The following is an 18,552-nucleotide window of genomic DNA, read 5'->3' as shown; positions in this document are numbered from 1 at the left end:
TTCCCCTCCCTCTTGCAGCGACATCTCTCTTCTCTGATGTTGTGTTTACTGGTGTGAGGGCGGGACAACCTGTCACTCACATGAGATCGGCCAATAGCAAACCACAGCCATCCAATCAATTCCCAATGGACAAAATCAAGTCCTGCCCTACATTTTTCTTGTTCCAGAAGCCATTTCACTCGAATACACATCACTATACAGAAGAAAAGGCTTAATTTCATTACTGTCTAGGTGAAACAATCGTGATATTAAAGACATATGCTTTCTAATGTCTGTTTTCCTATGGATCAACACTATTATATGCACAAAAAGAAGCCAAAAATGAGGAGGTCAGCACCATGTAAAACACAATGTGAGACACAAGAGAGCCATCCTTTGCAGAGAACCAAAGGCTCAGTTAAATCTTGTATTGACATGAGACAATGAGTTAAAGCCACACTTTTACACAGCTCCCATTGTGGTAGGTTGTATAGGCTTTTCTAAATCCACAGGCAGCCAATGACATGAAACAAAAGAGATGGGCTGTGTCTCTTGCCACTGGTTAAACTGATATGTGGTGATGGTCAGACAACAGTCTTGACCACTCAGAACCGAGCAACACATTAGGTCAGAAGATTTGACCTCCAAATCAAAGCACAGATTGGTCACAACAACAAGCCAACATTGCATCGCATATTAAGCTATTGTTTTATGCTAAAATGTTTCAGAAACATTCATCAACAATGAATAAATAACATTTTTATGGAAGCTTGTTTCCACCATGAAATAAAAAATAAAAAAGTTGCGACTTTTTATCTCACAATTCTGACTTTTTTTTCTCAGAATTGTGAGATATAAAGTCAGAATTGTATATATCTCGCAATTCTGACTTCATAAGACGCAATTTGCAAGTATATATCATGCAATTCTGACTTTATAACTCGCAATTGCAAGAAAAAAAGTCAGAATTGTGGCAATGAAAATCTCAGTAACTTTTTTTACTTAGTGGCGGAAACAATCTTCCATACGTTTTTGTGCTAATGCTTTTAGAACATTTTTAAAGACCTGATAATTCTGACTGAACATTCTCTTAACGTTACTGGAAGAACGTTTGTTCACAACTTTGAAAGAACCTTGCCAAAATGTTCTGAGAACGTTCCCTGTTATCTGGGCCTTTAGAGCTACTATAAGTTTCAAAAACTTCAGTTTAAGTCCTACTTTATGCCTCAGGCAGGTTCTTTGAAGTATTTCTTAATGCATCTTTATATTCAACCGCAGAGAGATACAAGAAAGCATACAGTGTCACGCAACACTTCTCTACAGGAGTTCGTGAAGAAAAACTTCAGTAAGAAAACTTTGTTCGAAAACAATTTTAGAAGTGCAGTTGTCATGAATAAAGAAATTGTAGAGAGGATTTGAGCTTTTTCAGCACTGATGCACAAAACAGAACAACAGATGCAACTGTTCTGACATCTCTGCTGACAGATCTAATCTGTGTTTGGCCTTCACTTACCTTCTGTTCCTGGACAATTATGGATTGTTATCTCTTATTCCACAACTACAGGTCAGATGTTTGGCCTTCAAAATATATTTCTTATTTGGAGGTCAAATACAGAAATCGAGAGAAAGCGAAACGGCTGAAGCCGCAGACAGCCCAGTTTGAGCACGGCAGTCTGTTTGTTCCCAGGCATTGTGATCGGAGCTGTTTGTCCAATAAAAAAGGCAAACAATGACATTCCGTAGCTTGCAACTGTATTCAGGGCTCAACTTCACAAAAGTACAGCGGGCTCTGAGATATCTCACCTCAAACAAAACAGAGGTTTGTGGATCAAGATTACTATATCTACCACAAACATACACACACATACACACACACACACACGTTCCAGTACAGAAGGATGTCTGGTACTGATGTGGTCTTGATTCTTACCTACACTTGTCTGCTCCGCTGTCAGCCCTGTGAGAAAATCAACAGTGTTAGTCAGTTTAAGATACATGTTAAGGCAGGAATACACTACACAACTTTTGACCATTTTTTTGCGCCAAATTGCAGTCCACTAGTTTTTGAGAATCAGAGTCACAGAAAATCTCATGATGTATTGTATGATGGTCACAGACTCGTGGATTTTTTAGCTTTAGACTATGATTTCATCCAGTTGGAGGTGATCAAGCATGTTTGATATTTTGAGGTGATTTTAGAACACATATTATTTTAATTTGTCATACATCTCCTAACAACGAGGCACGTTTCTGTGTGAGTTTGTTGTATTCGGAACTTCTTGAAAGTTTGTTAGTGTGTGACCCTCAATCATTCAGTGTGTGATGCCCAGCTTTTCTCTATAACCATTTACAAAGTTGGCAAGTGTATGATTCCTAGTGTTTTAAAATGTGTTCAGGTAAAAAAGCTGTGTAGTGTATTTCTTTACATTTAATCTTGACAAAGGGACAAAAGTGTCCCCAAAAAGTAGTTGGACACTAAAGCCACACTTTAAAGGTTCACTTCTGAATGAAAATTTCCTGATAATTTACTCACCCCCATGTCATCCAAGATGTTTATGTCTTTCTTTCTTCAGTCGAAAAGAAATTTAGGTTCTTGAGGAAAACATTCCAGGATTTTTCTCCATATAGTAGACTTTCAACGGGGTTCAACGGGTTGAAGGTCCAAACTGCAGTTTCAGTGCAGCTTCAAAGAGCTCTACATGATCCCAAACGAGGAATAAGGGTCTTATCTAGGGAAACGATTGGTCATTTTCTTAAAAAATAAAAATGTATATACTTTTTAACCACAAATGCTCGTCATGCACTGCTCTGTGATGCGCCACGCATTATGTAATCACACATGATGTAAGAGGAAGTACCGCGGTAGGGCGAAAAACTCCATCTCATTTTCTCCTCCAACTTAAAAATCGTTCGACATCGTTGTTTTATCTTTTTTTGTAAAGGACGTTTGACTTAGTCTTTGCACATTCGCTTTGTAGACAATGGATCGGTACTTCTGCCTACGTCACACGTGACCTTTCCAACGTGATTACGTAATGTGCGGCACATCATAGAGCAGTGCAAGATGAGCATCTGTGGTTAAAAAGTATGTAATTTTTTTTTTTTTTTTTTTTTAGAAAATGAGCAATTGTTTCTCTAGATAAGACTCTTATTCCTTGTTTGGGATCATGTAGAGCTCTTTGAAGCTGCACTGAAACTGACATTTGGACCTTCAACCCGTTGATCCCAGTGAAGTCTACTATATGGAGAAAAATCCTGGAATGTTTTCCTCAAAAATTTCTTTTTGACTGAAGAAAGAAAGACGTAAACATCTTAGATGACATGGGGGTGAGTAAATTATCAAGAAATTTTAATTCTGAAGTGAACTAATCCTTTAAAAGGCAAAAGCATCTTTACATAAAATAATCAAAACATATTTTGATTACATTATTAACATTATTATCAAAACAAGTGTTTTTTTGATGTTGTTTTTTCATTTTTTAAGGGAATGATTGGGTAACCCTTTACAATAAGGTTTCGATTTTTTCTAACATTAGTTAATGCATTAGGAATTATGAACTAACAATGAGTGAAACTTTGCTTTTATTATCATCATCAGATCAAGCTTTTAATCCATTTTTATGCCTTTCATGCTTGTTAAAGCCGCTGAGATGAACATCAGTGAAAGCATTATGTAACGATTCCTCTTTGTCCCTGAGCTCTTGGGAGTTCTGATTGGCTGAGCACCTCTGCACAAATCAATTCATTTATTAAAACTGACCTTAATTATTAATGTTTCTGATATGTACAGACACAGACACACGGTGTATGTACCTGTCCTCACGGATGGAGGGAGTCAGGAAGCGGCTGGAATCGTCGTCATGGCTACTCTGCTGGCTGCTTTGTTGACTACTCTGCTGACTGCTGGAAAAGAGTCATATTGATGCATGTCAATCAACCTGCCGTTACAACATGAAACACGTGTAACTAAACTACTGTCTAAATGTTGTGTTTGAAAGAAATCTCTTATGCTTACCAAGGCTACATTTATTTGACAAATAAATTGTGAAATATTATTACAATTTAAAATAACAGTTTCCTCATTTAATATATTTTAAAGTGTAATTTATTCCTGTGATCAAAGCTGAATTTTCAGCATCATTACTCCAGTCTTCAGTGTCACATGATCCTTCAGAAATCATTCTAATATGCTGATTTGCTGCTCAAGAAACATGTCTTAATATCATGTTGCTGCTTAATATTTTTGTGGAAACCATGATGCATTTTTTTGTCGGGATTCTTTGATGAATAGAAAGTTTAAAAGAACAGCATTTATTTGACATATATATTTATAATAATGTTATTAATGTAATATAAATGTTATTAATATAATATAATGTTAATATATATACATGAACATTATAAATGTCTTTACTGTCACTTTTGATCAAGTAAATGTGTCCTTGCTGAATATAAATAAATAAGTTTTCATGACTAAAATTTAAAATAAAAATTATAATAATTTGGAATATGTGCTATGAAATTGCTATAAAATGTAACATGACTTTGAGTAATGGTCATTTGCATGTGGCATTTTCTCTATGAAAAATGTATCCCTATGATTTCACCACAAGAGGGAGCAGTCACACTCAGACACCATTGAGAAATAGAAATAAATGAACAGTTTCATGTGGCGTTTAACAAGTGCTGACTACTGAAAAACACTAGCAGTGCTTCACAGCCTTTATTATGCTTTATTAGGGCTTCTGAAACTACTTACACACTAGAATAAGGGGCATTTCATTTCAATTTCAAGCTAGTTAGATTAAATATGTCAAGTGAATATTTGTAATAATTGTTCATCCTCATTATCCGTGCTTTCAGCTCACCAGTTCTTCAGTCATTATTTGCCTACATTAATATTGTTCCCTCTCCTTTGATTTGAAATAAAACAGACCACTTCACATGACCCATTTGCATTAAATGTAATTAAACCAGTATCATTTCACATAATTTTTTTTTTGTCAGTGTTTCAGTTATCAGGTTTTAAAGTAATGGTTTCTCTTTCAGACATAACTAATGCATCCTTAGTGAATCCTTAAAGTTCCCCTATTCTGCTATTTTAAAGGTTCTTAGTTTTGTATTGGAGTCTCCTACAATAGGTTTACATGCAACCAAGGTCAAAAATCACCTTAATCATAATATGCATTGCAGCATCGGCTCTTTTCAGTGTCTGAAATGGTTTGATCAAGGATTTGGTATCTCTAAACCCCTTCTTTCCGAGAGCCTGCTCTGCTCTGATTGGTCAGACGGCCCAGTCTGTTGTGATTGGTCGACTACTTACAGCACTTATCAGAAACCAAACGCACATTGCCATATCTGAATTTCAGCTCCAGATCTTCTTCAGCAATTGATAGACAGAGTGATATGAACAGTGACAATGGCTCTTCTTGACATGCTGACAACACGAACCAAACTCTTCCAGTCTCAAATATACCTACAGTGTTTGAGGGTGGGTAGATGTTGTTCGCAGGCAGCCAATGAAGACCATAGGCTGGCATTATGCAAATTTGTTACAAACCTACATAGACTCAAGCAGGAAGTAAGACTGGAACTATTGACGACTCGTTTCAGGCGGTTCAGAATCACTTCTTTCCTTTATGAGACAATAACTCCATTTACTTTACTTTAACTTTACTTTAATTTTTGAAACTTTGCAGACCTTTTACATTCACAAACACCTACATTACACACTACATGAAAGGTAAAAGCTGAAAAAACATAACAGGGGTACTTTAATTTTAACTTGGATAAAATTACTACTAAAGGAAAAACTTAAATGTATAACATATGGATATTGTGATGGAATTTGCAGCAGTTGCTCCAGTATGAAGCACACACACACACACACACACACACACACACAAAAATCCCATTCAGCATGGTGGATCTCCTCATTCCATTAGCTCCAGGGATTTGTTGTTGTGCGATACGCTCAGGTGCGTGCAGGTATTTGCCTGTGGTGACTATGGGCTATGCACACCGACAGGAAAGCTCATATCTGCAATTCAAACTATGCAGGCAAATCTCTCATTTATGGTCAGTTGTTCTGACAGCACTTGACCCGTGTGGGCTCCTCGTTTGCTTTAAACACTGCTGATTTAGCCTCTGCCGGAGTGTGAGTTTATGCACACATGCCTGAGGGTCCAGACTGTTCTCAGAATGGGCCCTTGCGTATAACTTCCCCGCTAACTAGAGTGAATTGAAGCTCAACAACATGGCCTAGAACGCTCCTGAATCATTCATGACAGTTGCCTGTCTGACGCTTTGTGTTTGTTTTAACTGCTGCTGAAACAAAACCCCAGTGCTTTCAGGCGAACGGCTCAGACTGACGTCAGACTAGGAACCCGCTGCTCGTTCAACTGGCGGCCCAAGAGCAAAATTCAGCCCGTTTGAAATTTTAGGTAGTCTGATGATGAATATATGTTTTATACATACACTATATACTCGAAAAAATTGATAAATCCTGTACAATTCTTAAACTTGCATCCTTTTATTAGCTTAGCAAAGTTTTCATCAATTCTCAGGCTTACAAAACATGCAACTGTATCATCAAATTTAAGAATAATTGAACATGATTTTGAATTAATAAGAAGTTCAAATACATGTTACAAATAATACATAAAACATAATTGTACACCCAAATGAACAATAACACTAATTCAAATTCTCTTTGTTTGTGTGCTTTTGATTAATTGTAACAAGTATTTGAATTCTATATTGGCTGTGTAGTTGGATGTGTGGCCTTTGTTAGTATTATCAGCTGTTATTATTTTTAATAAGTTGTTTTTAACCCTTAGGCGCCGTTCGGCGTCTTTTTGACCCCAAATGATGTTTGCTGAAATTAAAAGAAATGTTCTCTTCGTCCAAATGGCATGAGACTTTGTACGCTTGTCAACACTTTCTAGATCTACAAATAAAAAAAAATTAATTGGAATGATATCTGTTTTTATGTTAGCGTGAAAAAAATAAATAAATCACACTCACGCTGTTCGGGGTCACTGGAGACCCCGCTTAGAAAATTGACAAAATTCATCCTCAAAATCAGAAACAACGCAGCAAAAATAATCATGCTCACGCGCGCGCGCACACACAGAATGTGCTTTATTTGCTCGTTTGTTATTGCTGTTCAGTTCATTGCATTTTGATGTTCATGTCGTGTACTTGTACTCAATATGTAATATAACTGTTCATTTCTGTTCATTTTTGTTCTGTTTATTTAGTAACTAAAGTGTAGATTAAATTTGAAGAATTAAATGAAAAACAGAGGTTTGAAATAAATAATAAACTCTAAAGACTCTAACTTTTCTCTTTGTAACATCAGGTTTGATTCTAATCATAATGTAACATTATTGAAAAACTTTGATTAACTTATTGATTTTTTTTTCAGTACAAAAAATGCTAAACTTTGACAAAAAGTAATTTTTATTGTTATAATTGTTATTTCACAATATGTAGATATGAATCCAACTGGAAAAACTTGTGAAAAGATCTCTTTCAGAGTAGCTCTTTCAAATAGCAAATAGTGGAGCTCTGCAGCCATCTACTGGTTAAAGTGACAATTTTATACTGTTAAAACTGCATTTTCCAAAAGATGGGCAAAAATCTTACACTAAACCATGTCAAATTATTCATGCTATCCCCATGAATGAAAGTTAGAAATGTGGGTCTTTTATAAAGTGAATTTTACATAAAAAGCTGTTTTTGTATAAAAACCTAATTAAAAAAATATCTTTAGTTTATTTATATAAATTTTAAAAATATCATAAATCCTCCAAAACCTGTACAAATGTGGAGTAAAAACATTAATACACTGAGTAAAATTACATTTTAAAAAAACAAACAAACAAAACAAAAAAACAGTTATTTTGTTACAAAATTACATTTTGTTGCCCGGGGTCTCTGCAGGCCCCAAACAGCACGAGTGTACACCCCAAATGAACAGCGCATAAGGGTTAAATTCTCATGTTTTGTAAGCTTGAGAAAGGTTGATTGACCTAATATAATTTTGTAAGGATGCAAGTTTGAAAAGTGTGCAAGATTTATACATTTTTTATACACATACAAATGCTTTTGGTGTGTGAGGCACTATAAATTGCTGTACTGTAAGACTTGTGATTTAATTGTCAATCATTCTGTAAATCAGTATGTCACCTATTCAGTTTCATCATGTCATCCTCAAAGCTAAAAAATTAAAAACTAGACGATGAAAATTGTCAGTTCTGGCTAGAATTGAATGACGAGTGTTGTTATGCCATAAGCCTGTAGCCGTAGTAAAAATCGGACAGTGAAGAGGCACTATGTCAATGAAAAGCTCTTGAATCAAGTGGTCCAAAATGTTTGTGATTGGATTGGATTTGCCAGTCAGAAGCATAAGTGAGCAGACTATATTTGGCATTCGTAGTGTAAACACCAATCTTTCCATTTGTGTCCTGGGCAAGATCACAGATCGTCTACTCACCTGTCAATCAACCACTGTGCAAAAACAAGAGTTTTAAACTTTGCCGGTTACATGCTTTAATAGAAAATGGATACATTTAGGAAAAGAGCATATAAAAAAGCACATAACCCTAACTCACTAACCCTTACCCAGTAATGATGATGATGGATGAATGTTACTTCAACTGAAAGTGAAATTGCCAAGGCAGTGAATTTTTCTGATAACAGAACAATGAGCTTTCCTGTTGAGTGGAAGCCATCTCTCCATCACAGCTTCCTCTATCAGCACTGCTGAATTAGTGTAGTTAAATCAAACCTGGGAACAGATTTAAGCTTCTTTCTTAATCACAAAGCCCTCATTTAAAGACTTGCCAAAGCGAGGCTGCAATCTCCTAAAAATATGCACAAGTCGTCTAAACAAGCTCGCCCAATCACATGATCAACTGTAGGGTTTTAGATTAATAAAAAAATGTTTTAATTAATTTATAGAGATATAAAGAGTTATATAAATACATATAATCACTAAATATTATGAAGTATGAATTCATATTGGAGTCAATAATGCTTTTATTCAGCAAGGACTCATTACACTGATCAAAAGTGACAGTAAAAACATTTATAACGTTATAAAATATTTCTCAAATTAATGCTGTTCTTTTGATTTTTTTTATTAATCAAAGAATCCTGGAAAAAAAAAAAAAAAAAAAAAAAAAAAAAAAATATATATATATATATATATATATATAAATATATATATATATATATATATATATATATATATATAAAATCAGCATAACTGTTTTCAACATTGATAATAATAATAAATGTTTCTTGAGCAGTAAATCATCATATTAGAATGATTTCTGAAGGATCATGTGACTGAAGACTGGAGTGATGATGCTGAAAATTCAGCTTTGATCACAGGAATAAATTACATTTTAATATATATTCATATAGAAAACAGTTATTTTAATTTATAAAAATATTTTACAATATTACTGTTTTTATTGTATTTTTAACATAGATGCAGGCTTGACAAGCATAAGTTTTCTTTCAAAACATTAAACAAAATATTACCAATCCCAAACTTTCAAAATAAATATGAGTTCATACTCCATCATCCAAATCATCCAATCAAATAATTGATAAACAAGTAGACAAAGCAGTTTAGGGCTTTCCCAGAGACTTTAACCTTGCATTATGCAAACAATTTTACACCTACTGTAATCCCCTCCAGCTGAGGAAAAATAACTCTAAAATCTGAAATATTAACAACATGGACAGAGTCTCTCAGCTGGAAGGTGCACACTTCCCCATGTCTTAAAATAGCACTAGAAGCTCTTATCAGAGCAAGGCAGACTGTGAAAGGTCTGGATACATCTCAGCAGCACGAGAAAACCCTACGAGACGAGACCTCGCATACACAAGCCCAGATAAGAGACCTTATTGAACCGAGACTCTCAGATATTATAGAATATCTACACAAAGATGAGGAAAGAAAGTGAGATGTGATTAGGAATACATTTAGTACTGCACAGGTATTGGCTGTAAACTAAATCAAGTGCAGATTCTCTATCAGCGACCACAAATAATAAATGTCGCAGAATCTCAATTTAAAAGGCTAGGTTTTGCATGCTGCATGAGCAAAATTATCTGAACTACTAAACATCAAGCCTTGGTCACTAACAAACAAAATTTCAGAATACTTCAAATACCAAAAATTCAGCTTTCATTCCCACCTTTCTGCTTGATGGACAATAATTGCGTCTTATTTGGGATCACGGCAGCTTCTGAGTTTCTTTAAGTACTGCTGACACTTCACAGAGGAAAGTGTCAATATACAAGGCAAACTGTTTAACTATTAATCTGCCTTCTGTGTTCAACATTAAGCTACATAACAGATTCACCACATTCTCTGTTTTGAAAAGCAAAAGAATAGAGATCTTGACACATGACGCTTCTGATTTAGATATTTTGGGACTGTTTGAGAGGAATAAAGAGGAAAGCTTAAAGAGGAATTCTTAAATTCTTAATTGCTTGAAGAGGAATTATGCTTTTTTACATTTTCAACTTTCTTTAGTGTGTAATGTTGTTGTTTGAACATGAAAAAGGTCTGCAAAGTTGTAGAGCACAAAGTCATTGCAAAGGGAGTTATTCTCCATATCAGTGCGCAGTAGTGTTGTCAAAAATACAGATTTTTCGATATGCATTAATAATCAAATATCTGAAAGGTTTCCAATACTCATTTCCCACAGTATCGATACACTGATACCTAAATGTGCTTTCTCTTTCTCTCTTCTGTCTTACAGCGAGTTGACACACACACACACACACCTGAATTTCGGCATAATTTTACTCATTCCCACAGGTTTCGTGCTAACACCCTAAGCGCACACACAAACAACTTGCGAGTCGCAAGTACCAAACTGAGTTCTTTTTCACTGCTTATTGCAGGGGGTTAATGAAGGCCTTCTGAAGTGAAGCGATGCGTTTGTGTAAAAAAAATATCCATATTCAAAATTTTAAAAACTAAAAGAACTAGCTTCTGACAGACGGCCGTACTCATCGATTTATGGTGAAAGAGTGAACTCTGACCCGACGCATGACATATTGATGAACGTGGAAGCACAGAGGAGAGAGCAAAACAAAACACCGGTCACGAATTAAGGGGCTTTCGCACTGGAGGAACCTTTTCATAGTTCCTAGAACTATTGCCGGAAGTACCCGCATTTTGCTGCGTTCGCACCGCAGGAACTAGGAACGATTTTAGTTCTAGGAACTCCTTTTGGGGGAACTAAATTAGCTCCTACTTCAGAGTAGGGTCTAAACCAGCACTAAAGGAACTACCAGTGACGCAAGTATACGTTGATTGGCCGAACGCAAGCAAAACACCAGCACCCGTCATTTAAAAAAAAAAGCCGTGTACACACACAGTTTATAGCCTATATATTTACTCCACAAACTAACTCTATGAACATGAAAAACAATGATAGGTGGACCTCTCGAGTTAAGGAGAAAATCCTACGCAACTTTGAGGGGACGAAGCAAAACGTGATTGTATTTCAGCTAGTGACTTTGGACATCAACCACACAGAAAACGGTAATGTCTTCTTTCTTTGTATAATAGTTCTATCTAATAACATAGATATTAGACAGGTTGTTAAACAAATCATAAACTAATGAAGACGGAGAATGTGAGCACTGTGTGCTCAGGCTCTGGCGTTCTCAAAATAAAGGTACGCCCCGCCGTCAAAAAAAAAATTACAGAAACAAGCGCGGCTTACATCACTTCAGAGTTCCTACTGGCAGTGCGAATGCAACCAGGAAAACGACCCTAGGGGAACTATTAGTTCTTGGGGAACCACCCTGGTGGTTAGTTCCTAGAACTACCCGGTGCGAAAGCCCCTTTAGAAGTGTAAAATGAGAATTTTTAAAGAGAAATGTCAGAGGATTTCGATATAAGAGAAGAGGAGCTTGAGTTTGTTGCCCAGCCCTATTTGTTTGAACAGCAAGAGCTTACGATACTCCTACATCGCGTCAGGAAATTAATATTTTTATAGCCAGGAAATTAATTAATATAACTCCGATTGTATATGTCTGAGAGAGTGCCATTTACACCTAGGATGGCTTGAGGATGAGTAAATCATGGGGTAATTTTCATTTTTGGGTGAACTATCCCTTTAAGTGAACGTAAACAGTAGAGAAAGAAAACGCATGTGTAACAGTATATGGACTAGTTTCATATGGCCGCCACGTAGGATTTCCGATCTAGCGAGTGTGTGCATAGACACTACCAGTTTTCCCTGATGCCAAAAATATTATTTTATAGTTGTTTATAGAATCTGTTACATCACTTAAAATACTACTAAGATCTATATTACTATTACATGAGCCAGTGGCATTTGGAATGCACACGTGTGAGTCAGGTGAATGAATGAAATACACTTTACTGTCCACAAAGAGAAAATTGACTTGGACTCATGGTGTATACCCATACGCAATGTTTTATTCCCCAACCCATTATGCCTACTGTAAATATACAAATATGTAAATATAACTAAATTTGAAAATAAATTATAGCAAAACAATTTGTGTAAAAACAAGGTAAAACATTATACAGATCTATTAGTTAGCCATGCATCCACAACATCAATAAATATTTTATTTCTTGAAAATATCCATATTACATGAACATGTAACATTTTAACTGAAATAGGTATAAAAATATCTTAAACGATTATACCTATACACTGGAAACCTGTAGCCTACCTGGATCAGAAAATTATAACTTGGCATCAAACGTTTGCCCTGTAAGACACAGGCTACAATTTATCTCCATAAATACTGTTTTCAATTCTGCGCATATTTTCACTTATCTACATTAACTTGCTCCATCAATATTGTCAGCACATATTTTACATTTACACCCTGTTCTCTTTTCATCATTTATCTTTTTAGATAAAAACAAGGGCTGTAAAAAGTTAATCTTAATAAATAGTTGTGATTAATTTACATTTTTGTTTTTAACTGTAGTTAACACAAACAGTTTTCAATATAGCTAAGCAAAAATAAGAGTATTTTTTACTCATAGTAAAATATATTGTGCTGCTTATAGACACCAGACAGATTTATGCTGCTTTTAATATTATTAAAAAAAAGACAGGCATTTTAGGTGGACAAATAAATTCAAAGAAAATCAAACACCACCTCAAACAAAACAAACCTGTGGTCTCATAAAAAGTAAAAAAAGATAGAATAGGCCAGCATCTGCTTCTTCGTTGCTAGGTGGTTCTTTCCTTTTTACACTGGGTTAGTTACCCCACATTATCATATTTCTTGTGTCTGCGCTATTCCCTGCAAAGCAAACAAACCAGTGCACCTTTATTTGTTGCTTAGTGACGGCTGTGTTGAAGGCTATATTTAATATTCATATTGACTCATTGTCAAGTTGAGTATATGCGCTAAATCTGCACAGATTACATAAACTTCGGCAGCAAATGGAGTGAACATAATTTGTGAAACAAAAACAGCCAAATTGGCTAGTGGTCACAGTTGATTTTTACCTGCATTTGGCGGGTGTTAATTTCATTATGAAATTGCACAGAACACCTTGTGTGTGTAAAAGCAAACTGTTTAATTACATTGTGGTTACTATGACAGTATAGTATAGTAGAGCTCAACTAAAGATGTATTCCTTGGCAAAATGGTAATGTAAAGTAGTGTTATACAAGTATTTGGAATAAAAAGTACGCTAGCTAACATTAGATTCAGTGGAAATAACGCTAAGTCAAAACAAGTCAGCGATGTCAGGCTAATTAAAATTACTCAAAATCATTACTTAGGCCAATTAAGGTTATCATAACGCTACTTTAAGAGATTCTTACTTTAAGGCATGCAGGTAGACCTCCCAGAGATGGCTCTCTTCAGTCATATTCACTCTTTCTAACTCTATTGTTCTATTGTGACATCACTAGTAAGCAATGTTTGAACTCCCTGAAACGCCTCCATTGTAGTCTTGAGTTTTCTTCCGGGAACGAACACGTCACAATAATCCTCATTTAAATAATTCCCGCCCAATGCATACGCAAAAAAGGCGGCGGGGCCTGGTTGAGTTGCATTAGAAGCATTTGATCAATCACAACACACTGGTCCAGCCAACCAATCAGAGCACTTTGTGATTTTCAGAAGGAGGGGCTTCATAGAGACAGGAACTAAACAGAGTGTTACTGACAGACTGGGAAAAGAAGTGCCGCAACAATGTCAAATATGAGGAAAATAATTAGTTTTTTGAGCATTCAAGCATGAAAACCTATTCTAGTAGAGCCCGAAAACAAAATCAAGACTTTAAAAAGGGGCATAATTGGTCCCATTTAATTGCTATGGCTGAAAATGCAGAAAAAAAGAAAAAAAAAGAAAAAAAAATGCTGATGCAATAAAATCTGTCATTGACGGAGCAATGCAATGACATCCTGTGTCAAACTTAGCAGGCTGTGCAAAATATGCAGACCTGTAGCTTCACAGTGAAACCTGATGAGAGAAATGACGCATGCACTAATGTACAAAAATAAAAATGCTGTTAGTTCAAATGCATGAGAGCAGATAAAACACATGAACACTTAATGCTGATTATAAGAATTATGAGTAATACCAACAGCAGCCCACCATATGGACAGAGAAACAATTGACATAAACAAGATAGACCTGTTATTTGAACTGTTATTTATGTAACACTTTGTTGGAAAAGTGTGATTTTCTCAGATCATTTCAAGGGCAAAATGTGTGTGTTTTGCTATACAGTAATTCAATGATGAAGTGTGATTCAGTGCATTTGCATTACCATTGTGCATTTGGCAGGCACTTTTATCTGAAGAGGCCTGCAGTGCATTTAAGGGACACATTTTAGCACTTCATGCATTTCCTGGGACCAGCGATGAGCTACAGGAACACTCAATTCAACAAATATACTCATCCCATCCAATCAGTCTTAAAACCTCCTATATGATTAATATCTTTCATTTTGCTTTATTGATAATTGAGAGAAGAGATTAAAAATGAGCATGTATTATATAACTGTACAGCTGTGCATCTGCCATTCAGTCCCTTTCAAATCACATGTCTATGTCCCGTCACTTAAAACAGAAAAAAGTGATGATACTTATATTATCATCAAAAGTACTACCATATCAAACACAGATTCTGTTAAAAAACTACTTCAAAACTGAAGACTGATTTATCAAATCATCTAACAGATGTATTAACAATGGGTGCTGACAAAAGCTGAATGTTTCAGTCATCTATCCATACTGTATCCTTTATACAGCAAACCCTTTATATAAAAAATAAAATAAAAAACTCCATCACTATAATATTCTGAAATATGGCAGGACCATATTGCTAACAGAAAAGTAATAGAACACCTTACCATAGGAAGCAATGCAATTTGACCTATCATTCATGTCTGTAGCACAAATAGTGCAAGGCGAGAGCATTCTGGGTAGTTGCTAGGGCAATTGTTAGGTGATAAAAAAAAAAAAAAAAAAAAAAAAGTTTTAATGAACAAAAACATTTGATTGGTATGAGAATAAGGGTCTTTTTGATGTAGTTTGCTTCTGGCTTTACGGTCTAAAGGTCAGTAAGCACAATGCTGAGTCTTGTGTTTCCAGTCTGTTTCTACAATATTAACATGATCTGATCTTACATCATCTGGTTAATATGAAAACTATGAGGGTTTGTTTGGTGGTCTTGACTTGAACTTTGTTCATTATAGGAGATTTGTACAAACACAAAACAGCAAATGTACATAACACATAAACTAAATAAAATAACTAATCATTATTGGCTGCAGAGTGGGTGAAACTAAAATATAAAACTAACCACACATCTTCTTTAAAGGATTAGTTCACTTTCATATAAACTTTTCCTGATAATTTACTCACCCCCATGTCATCCAAGATGTTCATGTCTTTCTTTCTTCAGTTGAAAAGAAATTAAGGTTTTTGATTAAAACATTCCAGGATTATTCTCCTTATAGTGGACTTCACTGGTCTCCAAACAGTTGAAGGTCAAAATTACAGTTTCAGTGCAGCTTCAAAGGGCTTTAAACGATACCAGACGAGGAATAAGGGTCTTATCTAGCAAAACGATCGGTCATTTTCGAAAAAAATGTAAATGTATATGCTTTATATAAACAAAAGATCACCTTCCAAGTGCTTCCACCAAAACCGTACTTTCGTATTCTTCAAAAAGCTTTGCTGTCTCACAGCAGACACGCCCCTTCAAACAGAGCGTTCAAATAAGAGTGCTAAATCAGGGTAGGAAAATTGCCTTTTATTTCTAAATTATGACAGTTTTTGATGTAAAAAGCATACTAACATTATAAGTGCACCCCAGGAAACATTTTAAAACAATAAAACAATGCAGTTCATGACCCCTTTAAAGTTACACCATACCTACATTGTACGCATGACACACCAAAATGAAACTGCTCCTATTATGATCCCCGGAGCTGTCTGCACTGAAATCACCTCTCTACCCCACACTTTCTCTGACTCTCTTCTATCGCATTTTCTCCTACACTCAAGAAAACCTGGTTTGAAATCATATGAGCTTTAAAGTGACATCTCCTTCACACAGGCAACACAGACTTCGTAATTCAATTTACTTTTTCTCTCATTGTTTTAAATGAGCCACAAAATTCAATTCGAACCACTAAATGACATTATGGGCTCTCCTCTGAAGAAACATTTATTAGTTTCCGTTTAGCAGCCCTACTTTGTTCAAAGCAACCAGCACTGAGTGCCAGATAACCCAGGATAAAAATGCATTGCTCAAGGACATACTTTCTGCTTAGAAGTCAACCTACAATATTTATTTATTTAGCTCTGACTGGAACCTGATACGAAATGATGCAAATCATCAGTGACAAACAAATACTGTCCTTAATATCACAGTCGAATGAGTTTTTGTGGCTTTTCAACCCCCTACTGCAAATTACTGTCAAAGCAGCAAGCGAGGCAGTGACTCTGTGAAGTCCTCTGTGTCTCCTTTTCCCAGCTGATGCCATTTGCGCACTATTTGAGATATCACTGTCAGTGATGCATGCTATCAAAGACTGTTAAAGATTGCTTCGCTGTACCTAGTACTCAATCCTGCCTGAATGCTTCTCATGGGCCTCAATATTAGACTCGCAGACATTGCTTTCTCATTTGGGCAGGCATCATGGTTTGTTTGGTTTATTAACTCATTTTTAAGTAAGCAGCCATTTGATAAGAAAGATAATCTACTGTGAGCTGGTCATTATCATTAATAAACCACAACAAGGTGATCTAGAACTGCCACTGGCCAAAACTTCAATGCATTCAGCAAGTTAAACTTTCACTTCGACAGTTCTCTCTGTAACAACTTAACAAGATTCAAGCCTAAACCATAAAACCACAAAAAAAAAAAAAAAGTCAAATATATATATTGATCTATATTAAGTAAATAAATAAAAAAATATAGATTGTGTATGGTGGTATTTATTATAAATAATCTTTTTACTTTGCATGAATGTTTTTGTCTTTGCGAAAAGAAATGTTTTTATTAATATTAAATCAAAAAATGAGGTTTGAACCAAACCATAAATATAATTTTAGAAAAACTAATACATTTGGCTTTAAAAAATTAAAGTTGGTCCAAAGTATCATTTATCTGTCAGTGTATCTCTGCAAACTATCCCAAAATAAGAGTAACTGTTGCTATAAATCACCAGTTGAGAGGTATATGTTTATAACTCCAGAACTGCATGTCCGTGCCCCACAGCCAGTGCGTCCGCAAAATAAATTGAGGGCCCTATGATTTCCACAAGGGCCCTTCATAGGGCCCATTTATGAGAGCCCTATGATTTCCACAATGCATAAACAGAATCGCAGAAAAATGGAATTTACAGTATAACACAAATTGTCACAGAATTTGGCAAATGTTGGATGAATAAATCAAAAGTAGGATTGTAAACTCTGTAAATGTCTCTGTGGTGAGCAGTTTCGTCTACACACATACTCAGGCACATGTGACACTCATGGTGTTTTCAGCGTTTGCTGTCTCACTATATAAGGGCATGAACACATGAACTTCATCTCCAGAGCTGCTCTGAGATTCACTTCACCAGCATTTCAACATTTCATTTGATAAAACTATCGTCATATCCTATGCACACAGAAACTCAAAAGGTCTTTATGACAACCCGTCAAAATTAAAGTTAGGTTTATCTTGAAGAAAGTATAACAGAAATATATTACCTATTGTAAAGTAGAATGTACTTCTCACCATACTAATAGTAATAATAAAACAATTATTAAAACTTTATTTTTAAAGGAATAATCTCACAATTTTTCTTCCATGTTTTAATTTTGACAGTAAACCTTTGTTGTGCAGCGCTTTGTTTGCTAAAAAAAAAGGAATTGAAAAAAAAAAAAATTCATTTGACTGCATTTTAAAAGATTACATTTGTAAAAGATTAGCCTTTGTTACCACCTTTATATTTGTGTTAAAAAATACAAATTTCATAGGGCCCTGCCCTAGTGAAAAATTAATATACTAAAATGTATTTGAAATACA

At 35.3% G+C, this 18,552-nt stretch overlaps 1 protein-coding gene across 1 annotated transcript in view; it reads right to left on the bottom strand.

Moving 5' to 3' along the window:
* gramd1bb (GRAM domain containing 1Bb) overlaps nt 1-18,552 on the bottom strand; it is a 141,841-nt gene that overhangs the window by 72,219 nt on the left and 51,070 nt on the right. The window contains 2 exon segments of the mRNA XM_051870447.1: nt 1,910-1,936; nt 3,793-3,882. Coding sequence (XP_051726407.1) covers nt 1,910-1,936; nt 3,793-3,882 — 117 coding nt within the window.

This window comes from Ctenopharyngodon idella, chromosome 18 (assembly GCF_019924925.1).
Source record: "Ctenopharyngodon idella isolate HZGC_01 chromosome 18, HZGC01, whole genome shotgun sequence".
NCBI lineage: Eukaryota > Metazoa > Chordata > Actinopteri > Cypriniformes > Xenocyprididae > Ctenopharyngodon > Ctenopharyngodon idella.
The sequence above is the reverse complement of the archived record's forward strand: the minus strand, read 5'-3'. Positions and strand labels throughout refer to the sequence as shown.